This window comes from Pteropus medius, unplaced genomic scaffold (genome assembly GCF_902729225.1).
Source record: "Pteropus medius unplaced genomic scaffold, Ma_sr-lr_union100, whole genome shotgun sequence".
Classification (NCBI taxonomy): domain Eukaryota; kingdom Metazoa; phylum Chordata; class Mammalia; order Chiroptera; family Pteropodidae; genus Pteropus; species Pteropus medius.
Genome location: NW_024353517.1, coordinates 1,989,266 through 2,011,363, shown reverse-complemented (window position 1 = coordinate 2,011,363; position 22,098 = coordinate 1,989,266). Strand labels below are relative to the sequence as shown.

The following is a 22,098-nucleotide window of genomic DNA, read 5'->3' as shown; positions in this document are numbered from 1 at the left end:
ATATATAGGTAGAATATCCAGTATGGATTGAGCTCTGGAGAATATTTAACACAAATAAACACTAAAGAATTATATTGGCTGATGTGAAGAGTATAACCTAACTGTACATACTGTGGTGGGATAAGACTGTCATCATCCTAATCAGGAATTAATCTTTGCATTGCTAATGGTTAAGACAACCAGATATGCTGTGTCTCCTAAAGTGATGCATCACCTCCCTAGGATGAATTCTAGTCAATAATATTTAACCGGTCTTTATTAAGCTGAAGCTTGCAGAGCCAACTTCCAGTTTCCAGGAAACACAGCTAAATGCAGCTAAATGACACCATAAGGAAGCAACCAGACTAATACAGAAGGCAGAATATTTCTCCTGGACCATTTGCCCATCAACAAGTCAGAATCACAAAAAAAGAAATTGTTCTGTAATAAGACTTCATGGAAATAAGCAGATGCAATGAATGATCCTGGACTGGATCCAGCTACATTAAAGAACAGTTTGGGAAAGATGGGGGAATTTGAATATGGACTGGGCATTAGATAATATTAAAGAATTTTTATTAACTTTAACTGTGTTATTATTTTGTCTATTTTATTTTTATAAAGGTGCATCCTTAAGAAAAAAATATATATAAAATTTCAACATTGGCTGAATGAATAAATGAATGAAGGAGAAAAGTCTGGGCTGGTGACATAGGTTGATGAATAAATGAATGAAGGAGAAAAGTCTGGGCTGGTGACATAGGTTGATAGTCAACAGCATGCACAGTAATTAAAACAATGAGAACAGATGAGATCACCTAGGATAATATATAAGGCAAGACAAAGAGATGTGAACCAAAGGGACTATAAACATTTCCAAGACTAGATATAGAACCATCAAACTGAAAAAGAGCAGCTGGAGAAGTAAGAGGACCATGAGGAAAATGGTACTCCACAAGCTAAAGGAAGAGAAGATTTCAAGAGAGATTAAAGGAATTAGTAATGTCAAACCCTAATGAGAGATCAAGCTGGATAAAGACTGAAAAGAGGTGTCTAGAAAATAATAAAGGTCAGTAACGACCTGAGAGGAGTTTCAGTAGAATGACTGGAGCAGAAGTCAGAGGAGTGAACTGCAGTTGAAGTGGAGACATCACTCCTTTTTCAAAGAAGTTTGGAGTTTCTCAGAAAGATGAGAACCTGTACAAATAATACACATTGTTCAGATAATGAAATTGCTAGTGATTGGTACTAATGCGCAGTAACAAATGAATGAAAGACAGAATATAGGGACAGAAGTTGATGGTAGAGTTATAAAATAAAGGATTCCTCTTTACATTCCTCACGTAATGCCTACATAAAATATCTGCCATTATATTTATAATAGTCTGCCAAGTTCAAAATAACTATATATAGTTCGTTTTTTTTTCTACTTGCCTCCTAAAGAAAGGTGATATGTGTTTCACTGTATGGAGTGAATTGGTCCCCTTAAAAATTAGGTGTAAAATAAATTTTTGTAAATCAAATAATTAAGTGAACCAGGAAAATTATTTATTATCTAACCTAATTACCTTTAGGCTACAATTTGATTTTATTCAGGTTGTACTTTATAAATAATATTTAATAATAAATGACTTATTTTGATTTTACGACATACATCCCTTGGTCACTATTCTATCCTATGAGATATGCAGGATAGGTATTATTAGCCCTGTTTGATCCCAACACATTCTTCTGCTACAAGGGGACTCTGGAAAAACGCATGATTTTCCCCTTGAAGAGATTGCTATATATCCAGAAAAGTTCTGGAACAGCCCCAAAGCTGTTTAGCTTTCTTAACACATTTAAGAACCTTGGTCTCTCCGCATTAAGCTCAGCCTGTCTCTTAACAGTCCTTAAAAGAGAAAAAGAAACTTAAAAGAAAAATCCACGTATTTACAGAATAAAATCATTTGTTTTTTGTCCTTGGTTAAGAGACTAAAAGTAAAATATTTTATATTTCCTAGAAAACACTTATTTTTTTAAAACTAAAGTCAACTGATTTTTTTCATTTTGTTGAGATGCAATAAACCTAAGGCAGCTGACTTTGAAGAAAAAAATGTATTCTAACCGTAATGCAAAGAGATACTACATTAATTTTTTTTGTAATAATAATTATGCACTATTGTATCCAATTTATAAAAAGTTCAGACTGTCAAGTACTGGAGGTTTTCTATAGTGGGTCAGACCTACACTATACTATATAAATAACAATAGCTAATAATTTTTAAGCACTTTCTATGCTGAGTACCTTAAGAATTACTGTATTTAATAGTTTCCATGATAAAATTTGTAAAGTAAGCACACTATCATCATTCTCATTTTACATATGAAGAAATAGATTAAATTTTGCTATATCCAAAGTTGTAGATTTTAGACATGCTATCTCACAATATGCTTAATTTTAATCACACTCCGAAACAATAATATTCAAAATTAAAGTTAAAAATGTGGTTTGAGAGCTATGCTACAGCATATTCACGGGAAAAATGGAGATGGTATGAGAAAATAAAAATGAACACTAGTTTCATAACAATGTGAATGTATTTCACACTATTGAACGGTACATTTAATATAGTTAAGACAGTTAATTTTTTATCTTTAAAAAATTATTTTATCACAATAAAAAACCCCAACCTTAGCTTTGTTATTACTGTAACATTTCTCACAATAGCCATTTCTTGTTTATTCACAGTAAAAAGAGAGTCATCCCTCAGTATCCATAGGGGATTGGTTCCAGGATCCCCTTGGATACCAAACTCCGTCCCTTATATAAAATGGCATAGTAGTAGCATATAACTTATATTTGCATGTAGGCTACAGCAGGGCGTGCCTACACGTCACTTCATTCACATGAATTCACTGGAGTCCTTGGTGTGTGGCAAATTCAAGTTTTGCTTTTTGGAACTTTCTGGGATTATTTTTCCCCTCATATTTTTAATCCATGATTGAATTTTGCATCTGGCGTCACAGAGGGCTGACTGTATGTTTAATACTCTTCCTTCTTTTATTAAGGCATAGAGATTATTTTTCTACAGTTTGAATTAAAAATCTATAGAAGTAACCCACTGTAAGATACATAGTACAATCTTAATTGCATTCCTACCCATATAACATAACAAATTTTCCAAATTCTGTATATCGTTTTTATCAGAAAAAAATTTTAAATCAAGATTGACATTACATACAGTAACTATGGCAATGAGAAAAGATCTGAGGCTTGGGCTTTACATCTGAGGATCTACTCAATGCCTACCAGCTTACTTATTTCACCTCTATATTTCATGTTATTTATAAGGAAAAAGGTTAGCCTGTGAATGCGCAAATTGTTTTTTATAAGTCGAGGCAGTCCAAAAGAGGCTATCAAAGTCTTTAGCTACTTTACATCCAAAGACCCTCTGGAAAGGAAAATGGAATGTTTTGGGACCCTACAAAGGTTACGAGAAATTAGTAGAAACATGGAGAGACATGCAGTTTCAAAGACCCTTTGTAAAATCCTCTGATAGCTCAGAATAGCAACAACAAAAAATGCTATTGTTGAATCTAGTCTTCATTGGAAGAGCCATTGTAATGATTTATAGAATTCGAAACAAATCTTCAATTATATAAATCTACATGTAGGCAGTACATATAAATGACTACACTGAGATTACATTCAGGTTTAATAATATTCTTAAAACAAAAACTTATGTTATATTGTAGTTAATTTGCAAAGTCTTCTCACCTTCGTGGCCTAGTCCTTGGGGACATCATCTCATTCCCAAGTATGTGGTACCGTCTTGCTTCATGCAACAACTGATAACACTCAGGAGAATTCTGGATCAGTTGGTCCACCTCAACTGTTTGAACGAAGTAGTTGGGATGCAACAGAGGGAGTCTCACATGTGTCAGAAGCTCATGCAATAGTGGTCTTCTCAGATCAACAGCTCGATAGACCCAACGCATGACAGCTTCAAAAACCATCTCCTCTTTACCAATAACAAGTTCGTCGCTACAAATATAATCAATAAGTTCATCTTTGTCAAGCTCAAGAAATTCTTCATGCTGAGACACATCCTCAAAAGTCTGCAATGCAAAAGTCTTGCATTTTGTGAAGAGTGTTTTGAGTGAATGGGTATCAGCAAAGCGCTGGATTCCTAGGCAATTACAAGGATCAAGCTGCTCTTCTAAGAACTTGGCACATGCATCACGGAGAACACTGATCTGAAAGAGGCTTGATGTTTCAAAGAGATATTGTACGTTCTCTGTAGTGATCTTCACCTTTCCAGTATAAACATACTGCAAAAAACATTCCATAGCTTCAGCTAAAATACCATTGATTTCAACCAACATTTCTCGGCTTTCTCTGTGGTCATTACAAAACATAGCTCTGAAGTAACTACTACAGGCTGAGAGAACAGCTCTATGGCAAGGAAATTCTTTTCCTTCCACACAAATGATAACATCTGTGAACAAGCGGCTATCTCGGAATTCATTAAATATCTGGAGTATGTTTTCAGCATGGGATGATCCAGAAGAGAAGTCAAAAAACTCACGGCCTGTCAGGGATTTAGGGTCCATTTCAAAAACTTTACGCTTAGTTGCTGGTGAATCACGCACCCCGAGATCCTCTCTGTTTAGTCTTCGTCCCAATATTAGGACCATTGTTACATCAGTTGACTATATTATTGCTGAGAAATGACTGTTAGGGATCTTCTTAATGTGGCTAAAGGTAAAAAAAAAAAAGTGAAAACATTTCAATATGCAAAAAATTCAGTATTCGAATTACATAATTTCATTTTGATGTAACACTACAACAAAATCATATCATTAATATACTTCATACAGGGTATAAAGCACTATTTCATTTTAATAAAATTTTCATTTGCACAATTAGAACAGTGGGGTAATTTGCAATAATACTCCTTAATCCCCCCAGCTGAAAGAATACTATGTACTCTGTGCATTACTAATAACCTTGTCTTCCCTTTTGCACGGCTATGTTTCATCCACTGACTGTACAATCGGAATACTGTAAGACACAGAATTAGACTACATGCAGAATCCTAGTGTTTATTACCTTAATACAGTGTTGCTAGAGAGGAATTCAGCTATATCTATCAATAGCCTTTAAAAACATGTATAGTTTGACTAGTAAGTTCCTTTCTAGCAATCTATACTAAGAAAATAATCAGGATATGTAGAAAGATTTATCTATAGAGATATTCAATGCTGTTTTAATAAAAAGTACTTAAAGCAACCTAAATGATCTACAATCGGGGATCAGTTAAACAACAGTACATCTTAAGGATGGAACATAGTCTATGCAGCCATTCAAAATTATGTAGACTATTTAATGACATGGGGAAGTATTAACCAGATAGTAAGTGAAAAGCAGATCATAAAACATATGCTAAAAAAAAAAAATAGAAAAACTTACATATCAGTGTATTTAGGAACAGGAAAAAGAAGACATTTATGTCAAAATGTTAAGTGACTTATTTATCTTGTTTTTCTCTATTTCCCCCAAATTTCCACTATAAATATATAGTACTTCATTTTTAGTTCTAAAATGTATGCTATCTATGCTCTCCTCCCTTTCACTAATCAGAAACCTCCCTTAAACATCCCTCAGCAGTGACTATTCATAGGTAACTAATAGATTCAGGCACTGGACTATAGCTATCAATTCTCTTAATTTTTACTTTTAAGGTTGTCCTTCTCCTACTCTCTTTTCACATCTCCATAAGTTGATATATGATCCAAAATGCATTTGTGATTGGCTTAAGAACACTCAGATTAGCTCTCAAGTATTCCCATGCTCTCAGAATCTCATATACAGTCATTTCTAAAGGTCTCAGGTTCTTCCTAAAATATTCCAACAGATATTTAAGCCTAACTATGGTAGCATGAAGAATAAACTGCATACATTTTTTAAGTCCTTATGTGACATTATGGGCAAGAAAACATGAAATAACAAAATCAAGAAGTAACTCATTCTACTATATGTACTTTATATTCCTATTCTGATTTTTATTCTCCTTTTTCAATAACTCTGACCCAGATTTCCTAGTTCCAATATTCACAAGATACTGCCAACTTTCGTCAATTCCCTCATTGAGTTTACTCAGTTTTGTCACTTTCATCACTATCCTCCTCAACAAATTACTGTATGCTAATTATTATCAAAATACTGTGCTAGGTCTGTGGTTTAGAGATATAAGATAACTGCTTATGAGGGTTTAAAAAATATATAGTCGAGACAAAGCACATTCACAAAAAGAAAAATAACAATATATGGCAACAGAGGCAATATGATGCCACACTGGTATGGCCAGCATAGTTCTCACTTAAGCTACTATTAAATGCTTTTAATCTCTTCATATAAATTAGTACTTACTCTTCCCGAAGTTTAGGTGACAGGATTTTCCTTGGGCATATGTACATCGGTCTATCCTAATTGTTTAGGGAAAAGTACCTGGCTGGTAACTACATCTGAAGGATACCTAAATGCTTGCATTCTGTACAGAATCTTTTTCTTTTCCATTCCTCTCTCCATGCCCCAATTTTGCAGGTAAAGTCAGAAAAAATTCCAGCATTTCATCAAATGGAATAAAAACAAGTAAAACAAATATTCTTTTTATCTGGGATCACTAGGTGGGGATTCAGAGACAGTATGTTGATAGGGAATCCCTACTGAGGGCATGTGGACTGTGCTGATTTAAAAAATCTTAAAATGACTGAAGAATGGTTATTTTGGTCCCCTCTAAGAATCCTGGCAAAAACTGAGGAAGTTCTTGGAAGTCTAACATATTAGGCTTTAGGAGCTATTAAGAGCCAAATCTGTGTACTAATTGTGTATCTACTAGTTTGATGAAATTATGGAGGCTGTATTCCTTATATGCATTAAAAACCAAAACAGAACAACATTACTCTTTATTTTTTGACTGTTTACCATGTAGCTGGAACTTTCTAAACTCTTCATATGGATTATTTATTTAATTTAATCCTCATAACAATCCTATGAGGCTGTTACTATAATTTAAAAAGCTGGTTTTACAGCTATAGAACTTCATAGATAGGATTAAGGCAGATTTTTCTAAACAAGCAGGAACTATTAACAAAGTGAGTAAAAGACCAATAAACTTTACTCAAACATCGAAATTAAAACAAACAACAGAAAATTCCATGTATACAAATACACATGCAAATTTATTTTCTAAATGTATAACAAGTTTGTAATATAATGAAACAGTGGAAGCTCATGAAGAAAGCTTATTTAAATGAACACATACAAAAGTAAAAATAAACTCAAGAGAATGCTTGTGAATGGCTGATTTTTGGAGCAATGCCAATAAAGTTACTGCCAGATAGTTAGTAAAATTAGTTTCTATTAAATTTGAGGGACTAGTTGTCTATACATGTTATGGTCCAAGTAAGTCAGATTTTGAACTGTAATCTAATTACACTTTGGAAATTTTGGGTGACAGATTTGTCTGAGAACAAAGTAAAGCTTCATTTTGTTAATTAATGAATATAACTACATCTGAGTTTAAAATATTTTTATTATTTGTTTTAAAATTTATTAACACTAACCACCAAAAAAAAAAAAAACGGAGTTTCTTCAAATCTCTTTTAAGATCTTCCTGATTACTTAGAGAGTTCATGTAGCTCATCCAGCTTTTTGGATTATAGTTGCCCATATATATGGGTTAAAAATCTTAAATTCATTTATAACACATATAATCACTTTCAAATTCCAAGCTCCCATACATGGACAGTAGCATGGATATCAAATATGCTTTTAATCTGAAGTTATCTCAATAACAGTTCAATACACAGAAACCTATCCTCTACAAAAGAGAGAGCATTACTATGTCTGAATGTCAATTTTTTGTTGTTGAAACTGCAAAAAGTTCAAAGCATATAATATCATAAGTGATAAACATTCAATTATGATAAATATAAACAAACTGGTGATATAAAATACAACCTATATTTTAATATTAATGCTTTACTAATCTAAATTCAAACTATGGTTGAATTAGAGACAAGTCAGCTTCCTAAATCGAGATCTTATTCTTCAAATTAGCTTATTTAAATTTTTATTGCATTTCAGGTTCAAAAAAATTTTGCACCAACTATTTTATTTTGACTAGTGATAGAATTACTGGCATTAACGACAAAATTCCTGAGCTTTCTGCCTCCATACATTTTTGTTTTCTCCATGTTTAAGTGAAAATGTGTTCTGAATGCAAAACAAATAACATGCTGCAAGAACTGATTTTCTTTTTGGATAAAAGGGACAAGTAAGAAAACACAAATGAAAAGGTACTCTGTTTTCTGTATCCAATAATCTTACTGTATCTGGTATCTCCCTGTATCTGACAAATTTGAGGGTAGCATATAGAGTGAGTGAAGTGTTAATTTCAGGCTGATTAAAACTTTATAGGAGTTAAAGGTCTGTCTTTTCATGCTCTTTTCTGCCCCTTATTCTCATAGCTGGTTCCTTAATTATTGATCAACAAGAGGTCTTCCACTGGTTTTACCTAATGTAAAATTAAATATCCTAGATTAGAACAGCTATAAAATCACCTGCTATTACAAAGTATTCAACATGACAAGATATTTGTTTACTGCTTTGTTTGTAGGAGAGACTCTCTCTTAGATCTGGGCTGTTTCCTTCCAAGCAGCTTCCGCCTGGCTTTTTAGACATTCTCACTTTCTCTGGACTTTCTGAGAACTCTCCCATTAACCAGTCTGCACATGAGCACAAAATATAAACTCTTCTTAGACAGAATAAATGATCTGCACAGGAGGGTCTTAGAAAGATGAGAAGTCGAAGTTAATCTTTTCGGCTTCTAGATGTAATTTAGTAGCCTTTGTTTTCCCATGTTACAAAAATGAAGTATTTTAACTAGTAATGGAAAAAGTAAGCAATTAATTAGGCATCTCTGGACAAAACAAGAGGAAAATGTTTGTTCTCGGAAACATAATTATGGAAAGTTGTATCTAGGTAAGTTTGTGGATGCAAGGATGATCAGACTGCCATGTCAGCGGCTGACCAATAAAGCCACACGATTTGTCTAGAAAAGCTAGTATCTCTTTTTCTCCCTCATTTCTTCAGGAGCTTTATTCCTGGAGCTACACTGTCATGTGAAAGAAAGATTTTTCTGGTTCAGGATACTCTAGGGTTTATTTGCAACTGCAGAACTCACAAATGTTGTAGACCTAGCTTCTGATTGCTAAATGGATTTAAAATTACACGTTTTTGGCCTATGCCTCCACCTCACCCCCCTAAACAAAAACAAAAACAAAAACAAAAACAAAAACGAGGAGATAACTTATTTTAGTGTCTCTAAGACTAGAGGAAAATGTAAAAGAGGGACTAAGGATAGCAAGAAGGAGTAAAAAGGAGTGGGTAAATACTTTATTTAGTAATGGAAATGACTGTGACACTGCCTTCCTTTATGATCTTGAGGACAGAATTATTCCCTGTGACTATGACTGGCTTAAATGACCGCTGGTTAAAGAAAAGAAAATGGTTTGAATTCTCTAATAACAATGTTTAGATAGTTTATAAACATTATGAATACCTTTTTAGCATTTGCTTGATCAAAACTCCAGTCAAAATATTTGTGTTAATTTCCAAACCTAAAATAAATGGAGAACAGTAACATAGAAATCAGATACAAATCACTTCACGTATTTACTAATACGCTGAAAAAGTTTTTAGTAGAGATTAGTTTCTGACTGGAAGTTTACTTTTGCATAGAAAATCATTATCAAATAACAATTCCGTAAAGCAAATTAATAATTTCACGCTATTTTACGCTATTAGTTTCATTATTTATCAACTTCTTTACAATTTTACCCTGAAATAAGTGTTTTTGAGTGAAAGATGAGTAAACAAATATTTGTGACAACAGTAAAATAATGGTGGCGTTGAGATGAGAAAATACATATTCTGTGATAATTCTGCATTGGCTACTTGAAGAGTGTCTGGTAATAAATATTTCATCTGAGTTTGGAGCCATTAAATAATTCTGAGTTGGTCTATCAAAAGCGAATAGTTTAATTATTATGTATCAGATAACAATGGAATTAATTTCAGAAAATCTTAAGTATTCTGGGTAATACATGGAAAAATTCATTTTTAATCCATAGTTATCTATATAGAGTATACAGATTATCCATACAGTCTCCAAGCTTATTAAATGATTATTTTTAATCTTTTAATATATAAACGCATACTTCTTCCGCTTTGTTGAACTTTATGTACACTTAGTACTTGTAGAAACCAACTAATTCAATACAATTTCTCTTCTTTCTTTTTTTTTTTTTTTTTTAGTGGAAGAGGAGGAGAGGAATGCTTAAGGGAAAATACTATTAGTACCATGAACTGTGCACAGAACAGCAATTATATTTAAACACAAGTGGTTCTGGTTTCTTGCCCAGATCTATAAATAGAACTCATAAATTCTTAACAAGTTTAGGCAAATTCAAAAAGTTGATCCTGAAGACCAAGTTATGGACTACTGATTTTTTTCTACAGATGTACACAAAGACACATCTTTATACCCTGATGATGCTATAAATGTTATGTGTTTCTTTACTTGTAGAAGTCAGTCTAATTTGTATGCACCCTCAGTAAAGAATATTTCAACTTGGTCAAATTAGGGGATTGTTAGTCCTAGCTAAGTGCTTCTTCCCAATGGACAAACAGATCCTGAGCCAACACAGAGATTCAGGTCAATTCAAGAAACAATTATGGAGAGCCTACTCTCTGTCTGGCACTGAGGTCACAAATATTAGACTCTGTGGGACTGGCTAAGATTAGAACCAAATAAGAACTCCAAGACTGATATTAAAATAGATTCAACTCAGTATTTCCCTAGCAGGAAACAGGTACAAATTGGAATGGATTCTCTCATGACTGATCTGGTCTTAGAATTAAACTTTAAGGAGTAGAGGGCAAGGCAATTCAAATGGACATTTTCTGCAGGGCTTTTAGGTAATACTTACCAACCTAATAGGTAGTAAGGACAAGGGACAGAGGAGGTCAGTGTACAAAGTCCTAAGGAGATATATAATATCAGAATTGATTAGAGTGTAGCTGTACTGCAACCAAGCTTATTTTTCCTTCAGAATGCAGGAATTCGATACAAAGAAAGTTACTCTCAGCCTTAAAGATAGTACAGATTAAGGAGGGGTTTATAAAGACAAATACCAGAAAGCAAAGGAAACCAACAACATTTTGATTAACATGGTCCCTACAACCTGCAGTAGTGAACTGACACATGCTATGCTCTACACTACTTCATTTTCTCAAATTTAAGCTTGAGTGAAGAGCAACATAACAGACAACAGACTAATCAAGAAGAGGTTCATCTTTAAAGATACATAGTAACTCAAAAGAAGGAAAGCCAGAAATAACTGCAACACAGTAAATCCATTGCTTAAAAATAACTAGAAATTGTATTTAACCTGGTACTATATAAAATCAAGCAGTTTTTATAAATTTCAGATATTTTTGCCCTATTTTCTCAAAAGCTAATTTACTTATTTGAACCATTCTATTAATGGTCATTTTAAACAATTATAAAACTTACACTCTTAAAATTTCAATTTAAAGCTTTACTTGGAGCAATGGTTCCTGAATAAAGTTTTACAAATGTGTTACTTAAAATCCAGGCTTCGTCTACGGCCATGCCACCCTGAACACAAGTCCGATCCAGTCTGATCTCAGAAGCTAAGCACCATCGGGCCTGGTTAGTACTTGGGTAGGAGACCACCTAGGAAGACCAGGTGTTGTAGGCGTAAAAACAACAACAAGGGACTGTAAACTGACAAGGTCCTTGCAATTTGTGAGGTCAACCAAGGGTTGCCTTGTCTAAAAAAAAAAAAAAAAAAATCCAAGCTTCAAGATGCTATTTTTGACATTTCTAATTTCTTAATGGAATCATCAAGAATATATTTACCTACTTAAGATATCAGAAACAAATGAAAACATTGAATTTATCTGTCTAGAATGATAGCAACTAGTGATTATCGTCTGTTTTCTAGAACCACAAATGGTCAATACATTAAAACCTCGGTTAATGAGAGAAAAAGAAATAAGAGGTATCTGATGATGAAAAATTTAGGAGTGCTAAACAATGTCTGACTAAACCATATGATTCTATAACTAAAAAAGAATACTATTTTTTCCCAAATCACAGAACAAAAAAAATTTTAATTTCTCCATGCAGTGTTTCCCTCTCTCTTGCCTTAAAACTTTTGGTTACTAATATTCCCCAGCCCCTAAAGGAAGAAAACAAAATTGTTAACCATCAAACATCATATCTGGTATTAAGCCATCCTATTGAGACTACTCATGCTTCCGAGTAGACTAGACATATAAACTTAACATCACTGGTTTTATCTCACTAACATGTTTCTTTTAGGTAGTTAATGCATTGTTTTACTTGGAAATCAAAAGATCTATACATATATATTACAGTTATGCTTTCTGTTAGCAAAATTGTTTTTGGTTCTCTTATTAGAATTAATTAAATTTGCAAGGACACTACCCGGTGCTTTGCCACTTGAACAAGTTTGAGATTCAGTATTTTAGATGATTTCTCGATGTATGAAAGCATTTGCAAGTCGTGATTTTTATTTTAGTGGTGATACAAATTATTTGCAAAAATAACTTTTAGAGACAACTGAGTAAAGAGTAAATCCTAATTATATTTAAATACAATTTAGTAGATTTTGAGATATGCCAAGAAATGAATTTAGGCATAGTGACAAACTCTTCAATTAAAAACATTAGTTTAGCTATTGTGTTTTTAACAGAATAGGGTTTTAAAATGTCGATGGTTGTCAAGTGGCCACACTTTGTATCAGCTACAAAAGAAATAGAATCATACAAAATGTACTTTTATGTACTGTAGTTATGAAGATATTTTCTTTACATTTTCCATTATACAGCCCATACCTATTTATTGAAAAAGGATGCCCCAAATTTCTAGATAAAAGTGTTTATGAAAATAACTGCAGCCATTCCTTAATAAATAGTATTTATTTTTCATTAGGCTTGACCTTTGTATTTTAATGAAATGGCAGAAAATAAGGAAGTTAAAAGGAAGTTTTCTGAAAAAGCATTAAGGATTTAGGAACTTGGACAAAAGCCAGGAAAGTTTAAATTAAAGCTGATAGTCAGCCCTAACTCAGATTACTATTTCTTCTTCCTGTTTAGAGACTAAGTCACAGGCTTTCTCTCTGAATAAGGAGGCTTTTGAGAGGTCGTTTTATTATTATTTTTTAAAGGTTAGAAGTTTACATTTTGTACTTATTTAGATATGTTCAAAGCCCTGAGCACACAAGTGATAAGGCAGTGTGGGATCACAAAAGCTGCTCCTCCTCGTGTAGTCATCTCCACTTCAATTTAAAAAAATATAAAAATGCATAACCAATGAGAACCATTCATAATCAATTCCTGCTTCACCCAGGGGGCTCAATCTACCTCCTACAGAAATGCATTAAGTTTTGGGTGAATTCCTACAGATTTACGGGACAAGAAAATCTGATAAGACCCAAGTACCCTATTTCTATGATCTCATGAGATCAGGAAAACCTCATCTTCAACCCACTATGGCTAAAAATATCTTGAAGATTTTATTAGTCACCTTAATTTATAATTTTAAAACAAGCCATTAACAGTTCACTTACAAATTCTGAATTACCACGGGGATTAATACCAGGAAAACAACTCATCTAAATCGGGGTATAGAAGAATCTATACTTTCAGGAGGATATCCAGAGGCCACCTTTTTTAGGAAATCTAATTTTACAACTTAGTCGGCAAGATGCAGATGTTAAAACGATTTTACGTACCCAATAAAAATCAATCTCAGCTGGTGAACCTTAACAGTCTGTAGCTGCAAATACTAAGACGTGACTTTTTAAAAAAGCTGCTCGAGAGCGTGATTAATGGATAAAATCCACTAAAACTAACCGTGACTAGTCACTCCCTCTAGGTGAATGAGGCACCCTAAAATGTGGCGTTATGGTCCTAGCTATCTAAATCTTGTATACAGAACCTGCAAGAACAAATTCACAAGAAGATTTCCTTCCCATTATCCTGGCAGATAAGGCGACACCAATTAAACCTGGCTAATTATGAAGTCCGGGAGAGCGGGCTGCTGCTGCTGTTCCCAGCGGGCGCAGAACTGCCGCAAAGCTGGGGCAGAAACCGCGGCGCTCACGCAGGGGCGGCGGGGCGGCTCGGACTCCAGCCAGGGTTCCGCGCGGGAGCGCGCGCCGCCGGCTCCGATCAGGCCGCAGCTGCACGAGAGACGAGAGCGCGCGCTCCCGCGCGTCCTCCAGATCACCTTCAAGGGGGCGGAGAAGAACTGCTAGGGCAGGACCACCTAGCGACAAGACAGCCGCCAATAAACACTCGGAACTCGCTCCATTGTCTCCGCCCACCAGCCGCCGCAGGCGCCCAATCCCGGCCCGGTTAACAGTCTTCGCCCTGGATGTCCAGAACTTGGGGGCGGGGACTCTAGGAACTAAATTAAGAAACCGAGTCCTGGAGTGGTAGGGAGGTGGGGATGTTAGACCCGGACTCCGCCGGCGGAACGCCCGCTCCCCCGCCCGCCCTGGCTCCCCGGGGACGGTCGCTCCAGGGCCGGGTTCCCGGCGCGGGCCCCGCCGCGATTCGTGGTAAACAAAGGCTCGCAGGGTGTGGGGGCGGGGGTAACGGTCAGGTGACAGTGCCGAGCACATTTCGCAACTGCTTTAATGGAGCCTCTCTGGTTCGTAGTTTGGGGAACCCACCTTGCCCCCGTCAGTCCTCTCTGACAGACAACGGTCGCCCCCACCAAACAGGAAGGCTTGATTTGAGGCCTTCTCATTCTCAGTGCTTCCTTCGATTAAAAAAGAGCAGCACCCCTTTCGAAGCCCAGTGGCAACATGCGGGACCCGTCTCCCCAACCCTTTCCGCAGCGGCCCCACCCCTAGGCGGCGGGGTAGCTCGCACCTGCTACCCCCAGCCCCGGCGGCCATGCCCCTCCCAACCCGCCCCCCGCGGGGCGCGTCAGCAGCGCCGCGGTTCCGGGGCGGCAGTGCCGGGAGGCGGAGGTGCCCTCCCTTCAGGACTGTCGTTACCGAGCCAGGACTGAAGACTCCCAGGGGAGCCCTGGAGACCCCCTCATGCCAGACAGAGGCCCTGCAGCCCCAGTCACAATCTCTCCTTAGACCCCTCGTCTGGCTCCGAGAGGCCGGCCTCCGGGCTTCCCTCTTGCTGACACCCCAGTGGTCGTGAACTCGATCGCCCCTCCGCCCCCGGCTCTGGCCGGTTCCTCGCCTTTCGGCTGGTCCTGGAGCTGTCATCCCCAGGTACCTCTCGGCGAAGGCTGGAAGCGGCCAGCAGCAGTGGCCAGCAGCGGCTGCCCCCGCGGTCCCCTAGCAGCTAGCGGCGCAGCGCTCCCTCCAGCGCCGGCGTCTCCTCGAGCCACCAGTCTCTGCCACAGCTCACAACAAAGGAAACATGTGACCGTCCGGGCCAAAACACTGAGCATCACTGATCTCTGGCCAATCCGAGTGGGCTCCCGCCCCAGGGCACCCTGGGAGGTGTAGTTCCCACTCCGGGGGCGACCGCGGAGGCCACTTGAGTTTCCCACCATAGAGCGATGTCGGGTGCAGAATGTGAAAAGAACCGATAGGAGGGCTGCTTGTTCAGAAATACTTTATTTTAGGTAGGGGCCGGTTAAGGAGATGCATCCGTGTTAGGAGCCTAGTGAGAAACCTGGGTCGTGTGTTTATTGCCACGTCCAAGGCAAAAGCACGTTACCAAGAAGTCACAGAAACTTAGAGCTTTGAACAAGGCTTAGAGATCTTTTTAAATAGCCAATTATGAAATCTGAGGGCCTGAGCGGTGAAAGGAACTAGAACCCTGGTCGCTAGACGGCGCAGGGAAACCGTCTTTCTCTAATCTGTTCCTATTACCTGTTCAAATCCCAGGTTACCGTTTTTTTTTTTTTAAACGTGCGTGGAAATCAAAATTGTGCAAATCTCTGTTTTCTAAGGCAGATCGATTCACTAAAAGACATTGTTTTGTCTCTTTGTTTCTGCGAATATCTTTTTTCAAGGGTGGTTATACCTCCTGACTTTCAAATATTTAACTAGTTTTTGGTTTCTGATATTCTCTTCTTTATGAATACAGGCATGCCTTTATTAAATAAGGGGGTGTGTTGCAATGACCAGAGGTGTATATAATATAGGTCTGTGTCCAGGCCTCTTAAACATGCTTTTTAGGCCTCTTTTCTATCATTAAAAATGAAAATGCGTGCCACTTATTGAGTTCCTACTAAACTCCAAATGTAGTGCTAGGCATTTTACATACATACTTTATTAATTATTAATCCTCTTAATAACTCAGGAAGATAGGCATTACTATCCCATTTTACAGGTGAAGAAACTAAGCCACAAAGAGGATAAAGAGTTGGCCCCTGGTCACTCAGTTATTAAGTGGTGAAGCTGGAGTTCACAGATACATTTTAAAATAATTTTATTTATGTTAATATAGATACACAATTATCTTTCTAAATAGTTTGTTTACAAAATTAAATACTACAAGGCCAGTAGCGTGACAGCAGTCCCATTTCCCATCCTTCCCTATTCCTGATTCTTCAGAAGCAACTACTTTCAACTATTTGAACTATTCTGGTATTTACATCTATATTTCCACATAGTGTATGGCTATTTCCTATTAAAGAAGTTGTCATCCTGTACCCCATCCTTCCAATATTATAATTCTGGTTAAATAATTATTTAATGTTTACTTTATTAAGACTTATTTATTATTCAATGCTGAGTCAAAGAGTATACAATTTTTTTGTATGAATTTTTGTTTTTCCTAGAACAGGCAGGCAACCAAGCACCCGTCGGTCCTCACTGCCTTGACAAAGTCTCAATTCCCTGGAGGTGCATAGAAGGTTCTTTCCGATGCACCCTGGGGTCTACCTATGTATCCCGAGCACCAGCCTCAATGAATGACACATAGTTGCCCAAAGGACCCACTTTCTCTGTCTCCAGGCCATTCCCATCCATATCCTCCTCCCCATGCCTCCTTGCTCCCTCCTTCCTTTCACCCCATTCACTAGGCTAGTTCCTGCTCTTCCTCTCAGGGGTCAGCTTGTGGGTCCCCTCTCCTTGAGGATCTCTACTTCTGATCTCTACTTCTTGATGTTAAGGGAAACAGAGAGAAAAAAGGTGCCACCAGACCCCCTGGGATCCAGTTGAATTTGGCTGCATGACGAGGTCCTCAGACTCTCTTGGGGCAGATGTGTATAGGGTGATCAATCACCACTGAGAGAGGAAGGGAAGGAGGGCACCCGCGTGACAGGCAGCCCTGGAGACAGCAGAGGCTTACTGGTGGGTGTGGGAGCACCTCAAGCAGCCAGAGCTTGAGTGGTTTCAGCATAGGTCAAGGACTCTGGAAGTTATGCCTACCCCACAAGTCAGTGAGCATGGCCAGGTAGCAGCCATTTTCTCAGCTGGGACTGGAATATAAGCAGAGCTGTCAAGTCCAGGGAGAATCTTCTGAAATCAAACGAGATTAAGCTCTAATGTGATTTATTTTATGCAGTGTTTACAATCCAGGTTGGCCTGGTCATTTGAAGGAGGCAGATACCTGGAGTGGGGGCAGCCTCTCCTTTTAGGGATATAGGATATCGTTCCATGTTCTGTCTTCTTGCGAATAACACATGACAGTCCTTGTTTTGCTTTCCAGAGCATCCCTGACGGTTTCTAAGGTTTAAGGTTGCCAAGCATCTGTAATTCCTCCAGTGATTCTTTTTTTTTCCTCTCTCTCTCTCTCCAGCCTACTCTTTTTCCCCATGCAGACAATCATCACTCCCTAAACACTTTCACATGACCTGCTGCAAACACTTTCAGACCTCTCCACCTCCGCTCTTGGTCTCTCATACTTGAAGTTCCCCTGTTCCCAATTGTAGTAAAAATGTTGGTCCTTTTTAAAGGCTCCTCTCTGATGCTACCTCTTCTGTGGGGCCGTCTCTGATTCTCTCCTCTCTCTTCCACTGACTGTGAAGCCATGCACACCTCCCTCATCCTTTAGAATGAGACACTCAGCCCCTGAATACAGCTGGGTCCTTTGACTAGGTATGGGCTCAGCACTTTGAGCTCCTCTCCTGCAACAAATCCCAAAGCACTGATAAATAGAGATTTTATTGAAGGTTTCACAGAGAGAGAATTACATGGCATCGAATACCGCAAAACTCCATAACAATTCCCTTTAAACATCTCTGTTGTCTTGCCTCAGCTCCTCCCTCAGCTACTCTTCTTTTCTTGCCAGACGCACTCTCTCTGGGCCTCTCTCCAGCCACAAGCTTGGATTTCCTCCTTTTCTATGATCTCTGCCACCTTCCTTCTGGACAACCCTCACCCATCTTTTTTTTTCAGTAATTTCCATTTTCACACTCATTACCTTTCAAACAAGAGAGTTCCAGTTGTCAGAAGACAGAGAATGTCATAAATAACAAATTAGCTTTGCCTCCCCCCATCCTGTATTCCTCCACAGACATATTTAACATCTCAACAAGTGTGTTACATAATGCCCCTCAGAGTGTTGAGTGAAGGGAAGAGTAAACACAATACACTATTGCTCATGGCACCTGAGTCTTTCCAGTCTTGAGGCCCACCCCTTCCCTCCCTTCTCCTTTGGTGAGGTTAGAGTGACTCAGCTCTGAAGCCCTTTTGGATGCAGAGGTCTGACTTTCCCTAGCTTTGTAGTTACCAGAAGAGTTTTGAGTTGCTGCTCTGGGGCCCCACTGCCACCCCAACCCAGACAGTCAGTCATGAGCTCCACTAGGGCAGTTAAAACTTGAGGTCAAACATAGTAGCATTAGGATTCAACAAGGAAAGATGTAGCTGGAAATTTTCCATTCTGAGATTGGAGAAAGAAGGTATATCTTCTGCCACTTGGAAGGTGAGCTCCCTCTTTCCTTCCTGAGCTTTGTTCTCACCAGCACAGTCTGCCAAATGTGTCTTTCCTCACAACTGTAACAAAAGTGAGCTTTCTATCTCCTGGGAGTGGAGTGGGGGTAGGGTGGCAATCCTTATTTTGTTCTTGAAACTGTTCTTCACAGGTTAAAGTGGATGAGATGCCAGGAGTTGGTGCCTCTGTGGCCTCAGGATGGTGTTTGGACCCAAATTTGCCCTACTGTATACAGATAAGGGTGACTAGTCATCATCATGACACCAGGGCTCTAACTTTAGGGGGCTGAGGCATACTTGCATCTTCCCTGTACCATGATGCCAGTCCCTGCTCTTCTCTTCATTCTTTTGCCCCAAGGACATCTGATTTTACCTCCTTCTCTTCCTCCTTAATTACTTTCCCAGTTGTGAGAATTCAAGTGGCCCCTCTGACCTCAGAAGAAATCTGATAATTTGTCATAAATTTAACTCCAGCTCTGACTATTCTAAGTAGGCCTGCTTCTCCAAGGGATACCTCACTACACGTTTTCACATGACCTGCTGCAAAACCCTCTTAGGTATGAACATATATGGAAAATGTCTTCTGCTCATGACATCTGGTCACAAGCTTAGGCCAGTTTTAAAAATGACCATATTCCTACTCTTAGCATTGCTCAGCAATCTGTCCCACAGATGGCTGTGAGTCCATATAAAATTCCTGCTGCTGGCCCCAGCAGACTTTGACTTCATCTCCAGTTTCTTGCCACCCTATGACATTTAAGACGCATGTACTAATTCCAACTTGATCTTTTTATGCCGTACCTGGCACTACTCTTTCAAAAGCTTGTAGTTTCTGAGAGCGTGTCTTTTCCATCTGTGGTTCCCTTTTGCTTGATTGATAGCCCTCCCAGGAATCCTTTAGCAGGTATGAAAGGACTGGACCTGTCCAAGAATATCTGCTTCAGATCTCTCTTGTTCTTGAAAGACCCACCCAGTTTCTTCAGAAATCAAGTCTGTTGACACTGGTGCACCCATCTCCAGTCTAAGAATTCTCACGTTAGTAAGTTCACCTGATGTGTTTTTACCAGTCCAAAGCCTATGTGTCTGATGCTTTGAAAGGCCAGAACTCAAAATACCAGAGTTTGGAGTAAGAAAAGTTTTATTGATTGTGAAGGTGCCAACAGAGAAGATGGGAGACCCACTGGTGCCTCAAATTCATCTTAAGAAAATACAGAATTCAGCCTTCTTTTATGTTAAGAGAAAGGGGAAACAGGAGGGGCAAAAGATGACTGACGACCACAGACATCTGGGTGCCAACAGGGGTCCGAGGAAGATTGTGCTTAGTCTGTTGACTCTAGTTGACATGAGTCCAGTCATCAGGTTTCTGCAAATCTTTGATAAACAGTACATCCCTTATCTCTTCAGGAGAGGCACTTTCTGGTAAGGGACAGTTTTTATAAAACCCAAGCCACAAACAGGATTCCTCTAATGATTAGCGTGTCGATATGCAAGAAGCTATCTACCTGAAAGTCATGGGAACAAAGCAGACTTAAAAAAGATGGATTCAGAGAGGCCAAGCATTTTACCCTATTGTTCTGTGCTCATCAGATGCTCTGTCCGAAGCATCTGTTTTGAACTGTGCAACCTTCCAAATGTTCTCAGAGCACTTCCCATACACTGACTGTCCAGGGACCACCCTACTTTGTGCAATGTTTTACTCTCTTATATCAGCTCAGCATTTTAACAATCATTTCCTCTGTCTCCCTTTAAAGACTTAAAATCTAAGTGTTTTCCATGGGGCTTTGAAGAGTCCAGGTTCAAAATTTAGCTTCGTTTCTTAGTAGCTATATATCCTTGAGTAAATTACTTAATCTTTCTCAGTTTTCTCATCTGCAAAAATGAAGATAAAAACACTTACCTCATAGAATTGTTATAAAGATGAAATAAAAAATATATAGTGCCAGGTATATCGTAAGCGCTCAATAACAAGCAAAGTTGTTATAATTGTTTTCCTCTCCCCCACCAATTCCAGCTATGTCCTTTATGCTTTAAGAATAGGAGGGGTAAAGAAGGAAAGAAGAATAAAAGACCATATAATCTCTATTATCAAGATTTGAAAAACAAGCCTGAAGAAATGAAATGATTTACTAAACCTAGAAAACAAAGCCAGACTTTCTGAATACTCACTTATGATCCTGACCTCTAATTTCTTTTGTATTTCCTAGTGGGCATTTAAGAGAGAGAGAGAGAGAGAGAGTGAGAGAGAGAGAGAGAGAGACAGAGAGACAGAGAGACAGAGAGACAGAGAGAGAGACAGAGACACTGCCCACCAGATGTATGGAAACAATTTGTCTCTGCTCTTAAAATATCCACACTCAATGGCCACATAGCTGAGCTTAAACCATGGTTGCCTCTGAGTTGCAGACCAAGGGGCTAATAATAGTCAGGGGTTGAGGGAGACCTATATTTCTTTCAGTAAGCATTTGACATTTTGAAAATACTATGCACACCTATACACTTTTCAAATTAAAAACCCGTACCTGACTAATGTGATTAAAATAAGCACCTGTGCTCACTATAGTGCAATCTCCTTTGCTTCCAGACCCAGATCTCTCTGTGACTGGCCTAGAAAACAGCAAGGCCCCCAGGTCACCAGCACACAGGACCAGATACTCTTGACTTTGCTTGTGACAATATCGCAAACACATGCTTGAGATATTTTGGAAAGCCTGCCTGCTTCTATTACTGGTACGTGCAAGTTTTGCTCCGGTAGCAAATCTCTAAATTTAGATGCTTTTCAGGATGAACTCTGAATGATCTTTGTCCCAAAGACTAGTGAGGAATTGGAGGGCACCTTGCTTTTTATTCATTAATTCAAATGCTATAATTGATGTTTTGTAATGCAAAACTTTTGAAGATTGCCATATTATTGGAAAACAAAACAAATTCAGGGAGTATCTTTCTCCCTTACAGTTCCCATAAAAATTTCACCCTGCGTCCCTTTGTTTTTCACTTGAGTGTGCAAAACATTACCATGTTATAGTAATACACCATAATAATACTTTCCACACAAGTGAAATAAGAACAAATCCAGGGTAAAAATTCTTATCCTGGTAATTC

The 22,098-nt window shown here is 38.2% G+C and overlaps 1 protein-coding gene and 1 pseudogene across 9 annotated transcripts in view; one reads left to right on the top strand and one right to left on the bottom strand.

The window, feature by feature from the left end:
• KLHL24 (kelch like family member 24) overlaps positions 1-15,537 on the bottom strand; it is a 36,040-nt gene extending 20,503 nt beyond the window's left edge. Inside the window, exons 1-4 of one of the 9 annotated variants that reach the window (XM_039850892.1) lie at positions 15,386-15,531; positions 11,020-11,071; positions 9,591-9,648; positions 3,740-4,720 (exon numbers count right to left, since the gene is read on the bottom strand). In XM_039850892.1, coding sequence (XP_039706826.1) covers positions 3,740-4,659 — 920 coding nt within the window. In that variant the 5' untranslated portion in view covers positions 4,660-4,720; positions 9,591-9,648; positions 11,020-11,071; positions 15,386-15,531. Of the gene's footprint in view, positions 1-97; positions 102-1,060; positions 1,247-3,739; positions 4,721-9,590; positions 9,649-11,019; positions 11,794-13,875; positions 14,013-15,349 lie in introns of those variants that run through there. The other 8 variants (XM_039850893.1, XM_039850889.1, XM_039850890.1 and 5 more) reach the window with 8 other exon arrangements.
• On the top strand, positions 11,694-11,814 carry LOC120593103 (uncharacterized; annotated as a pseudogene).
• Positions 15,538-22,098: the final 6,561 nt, after the last annotated feature.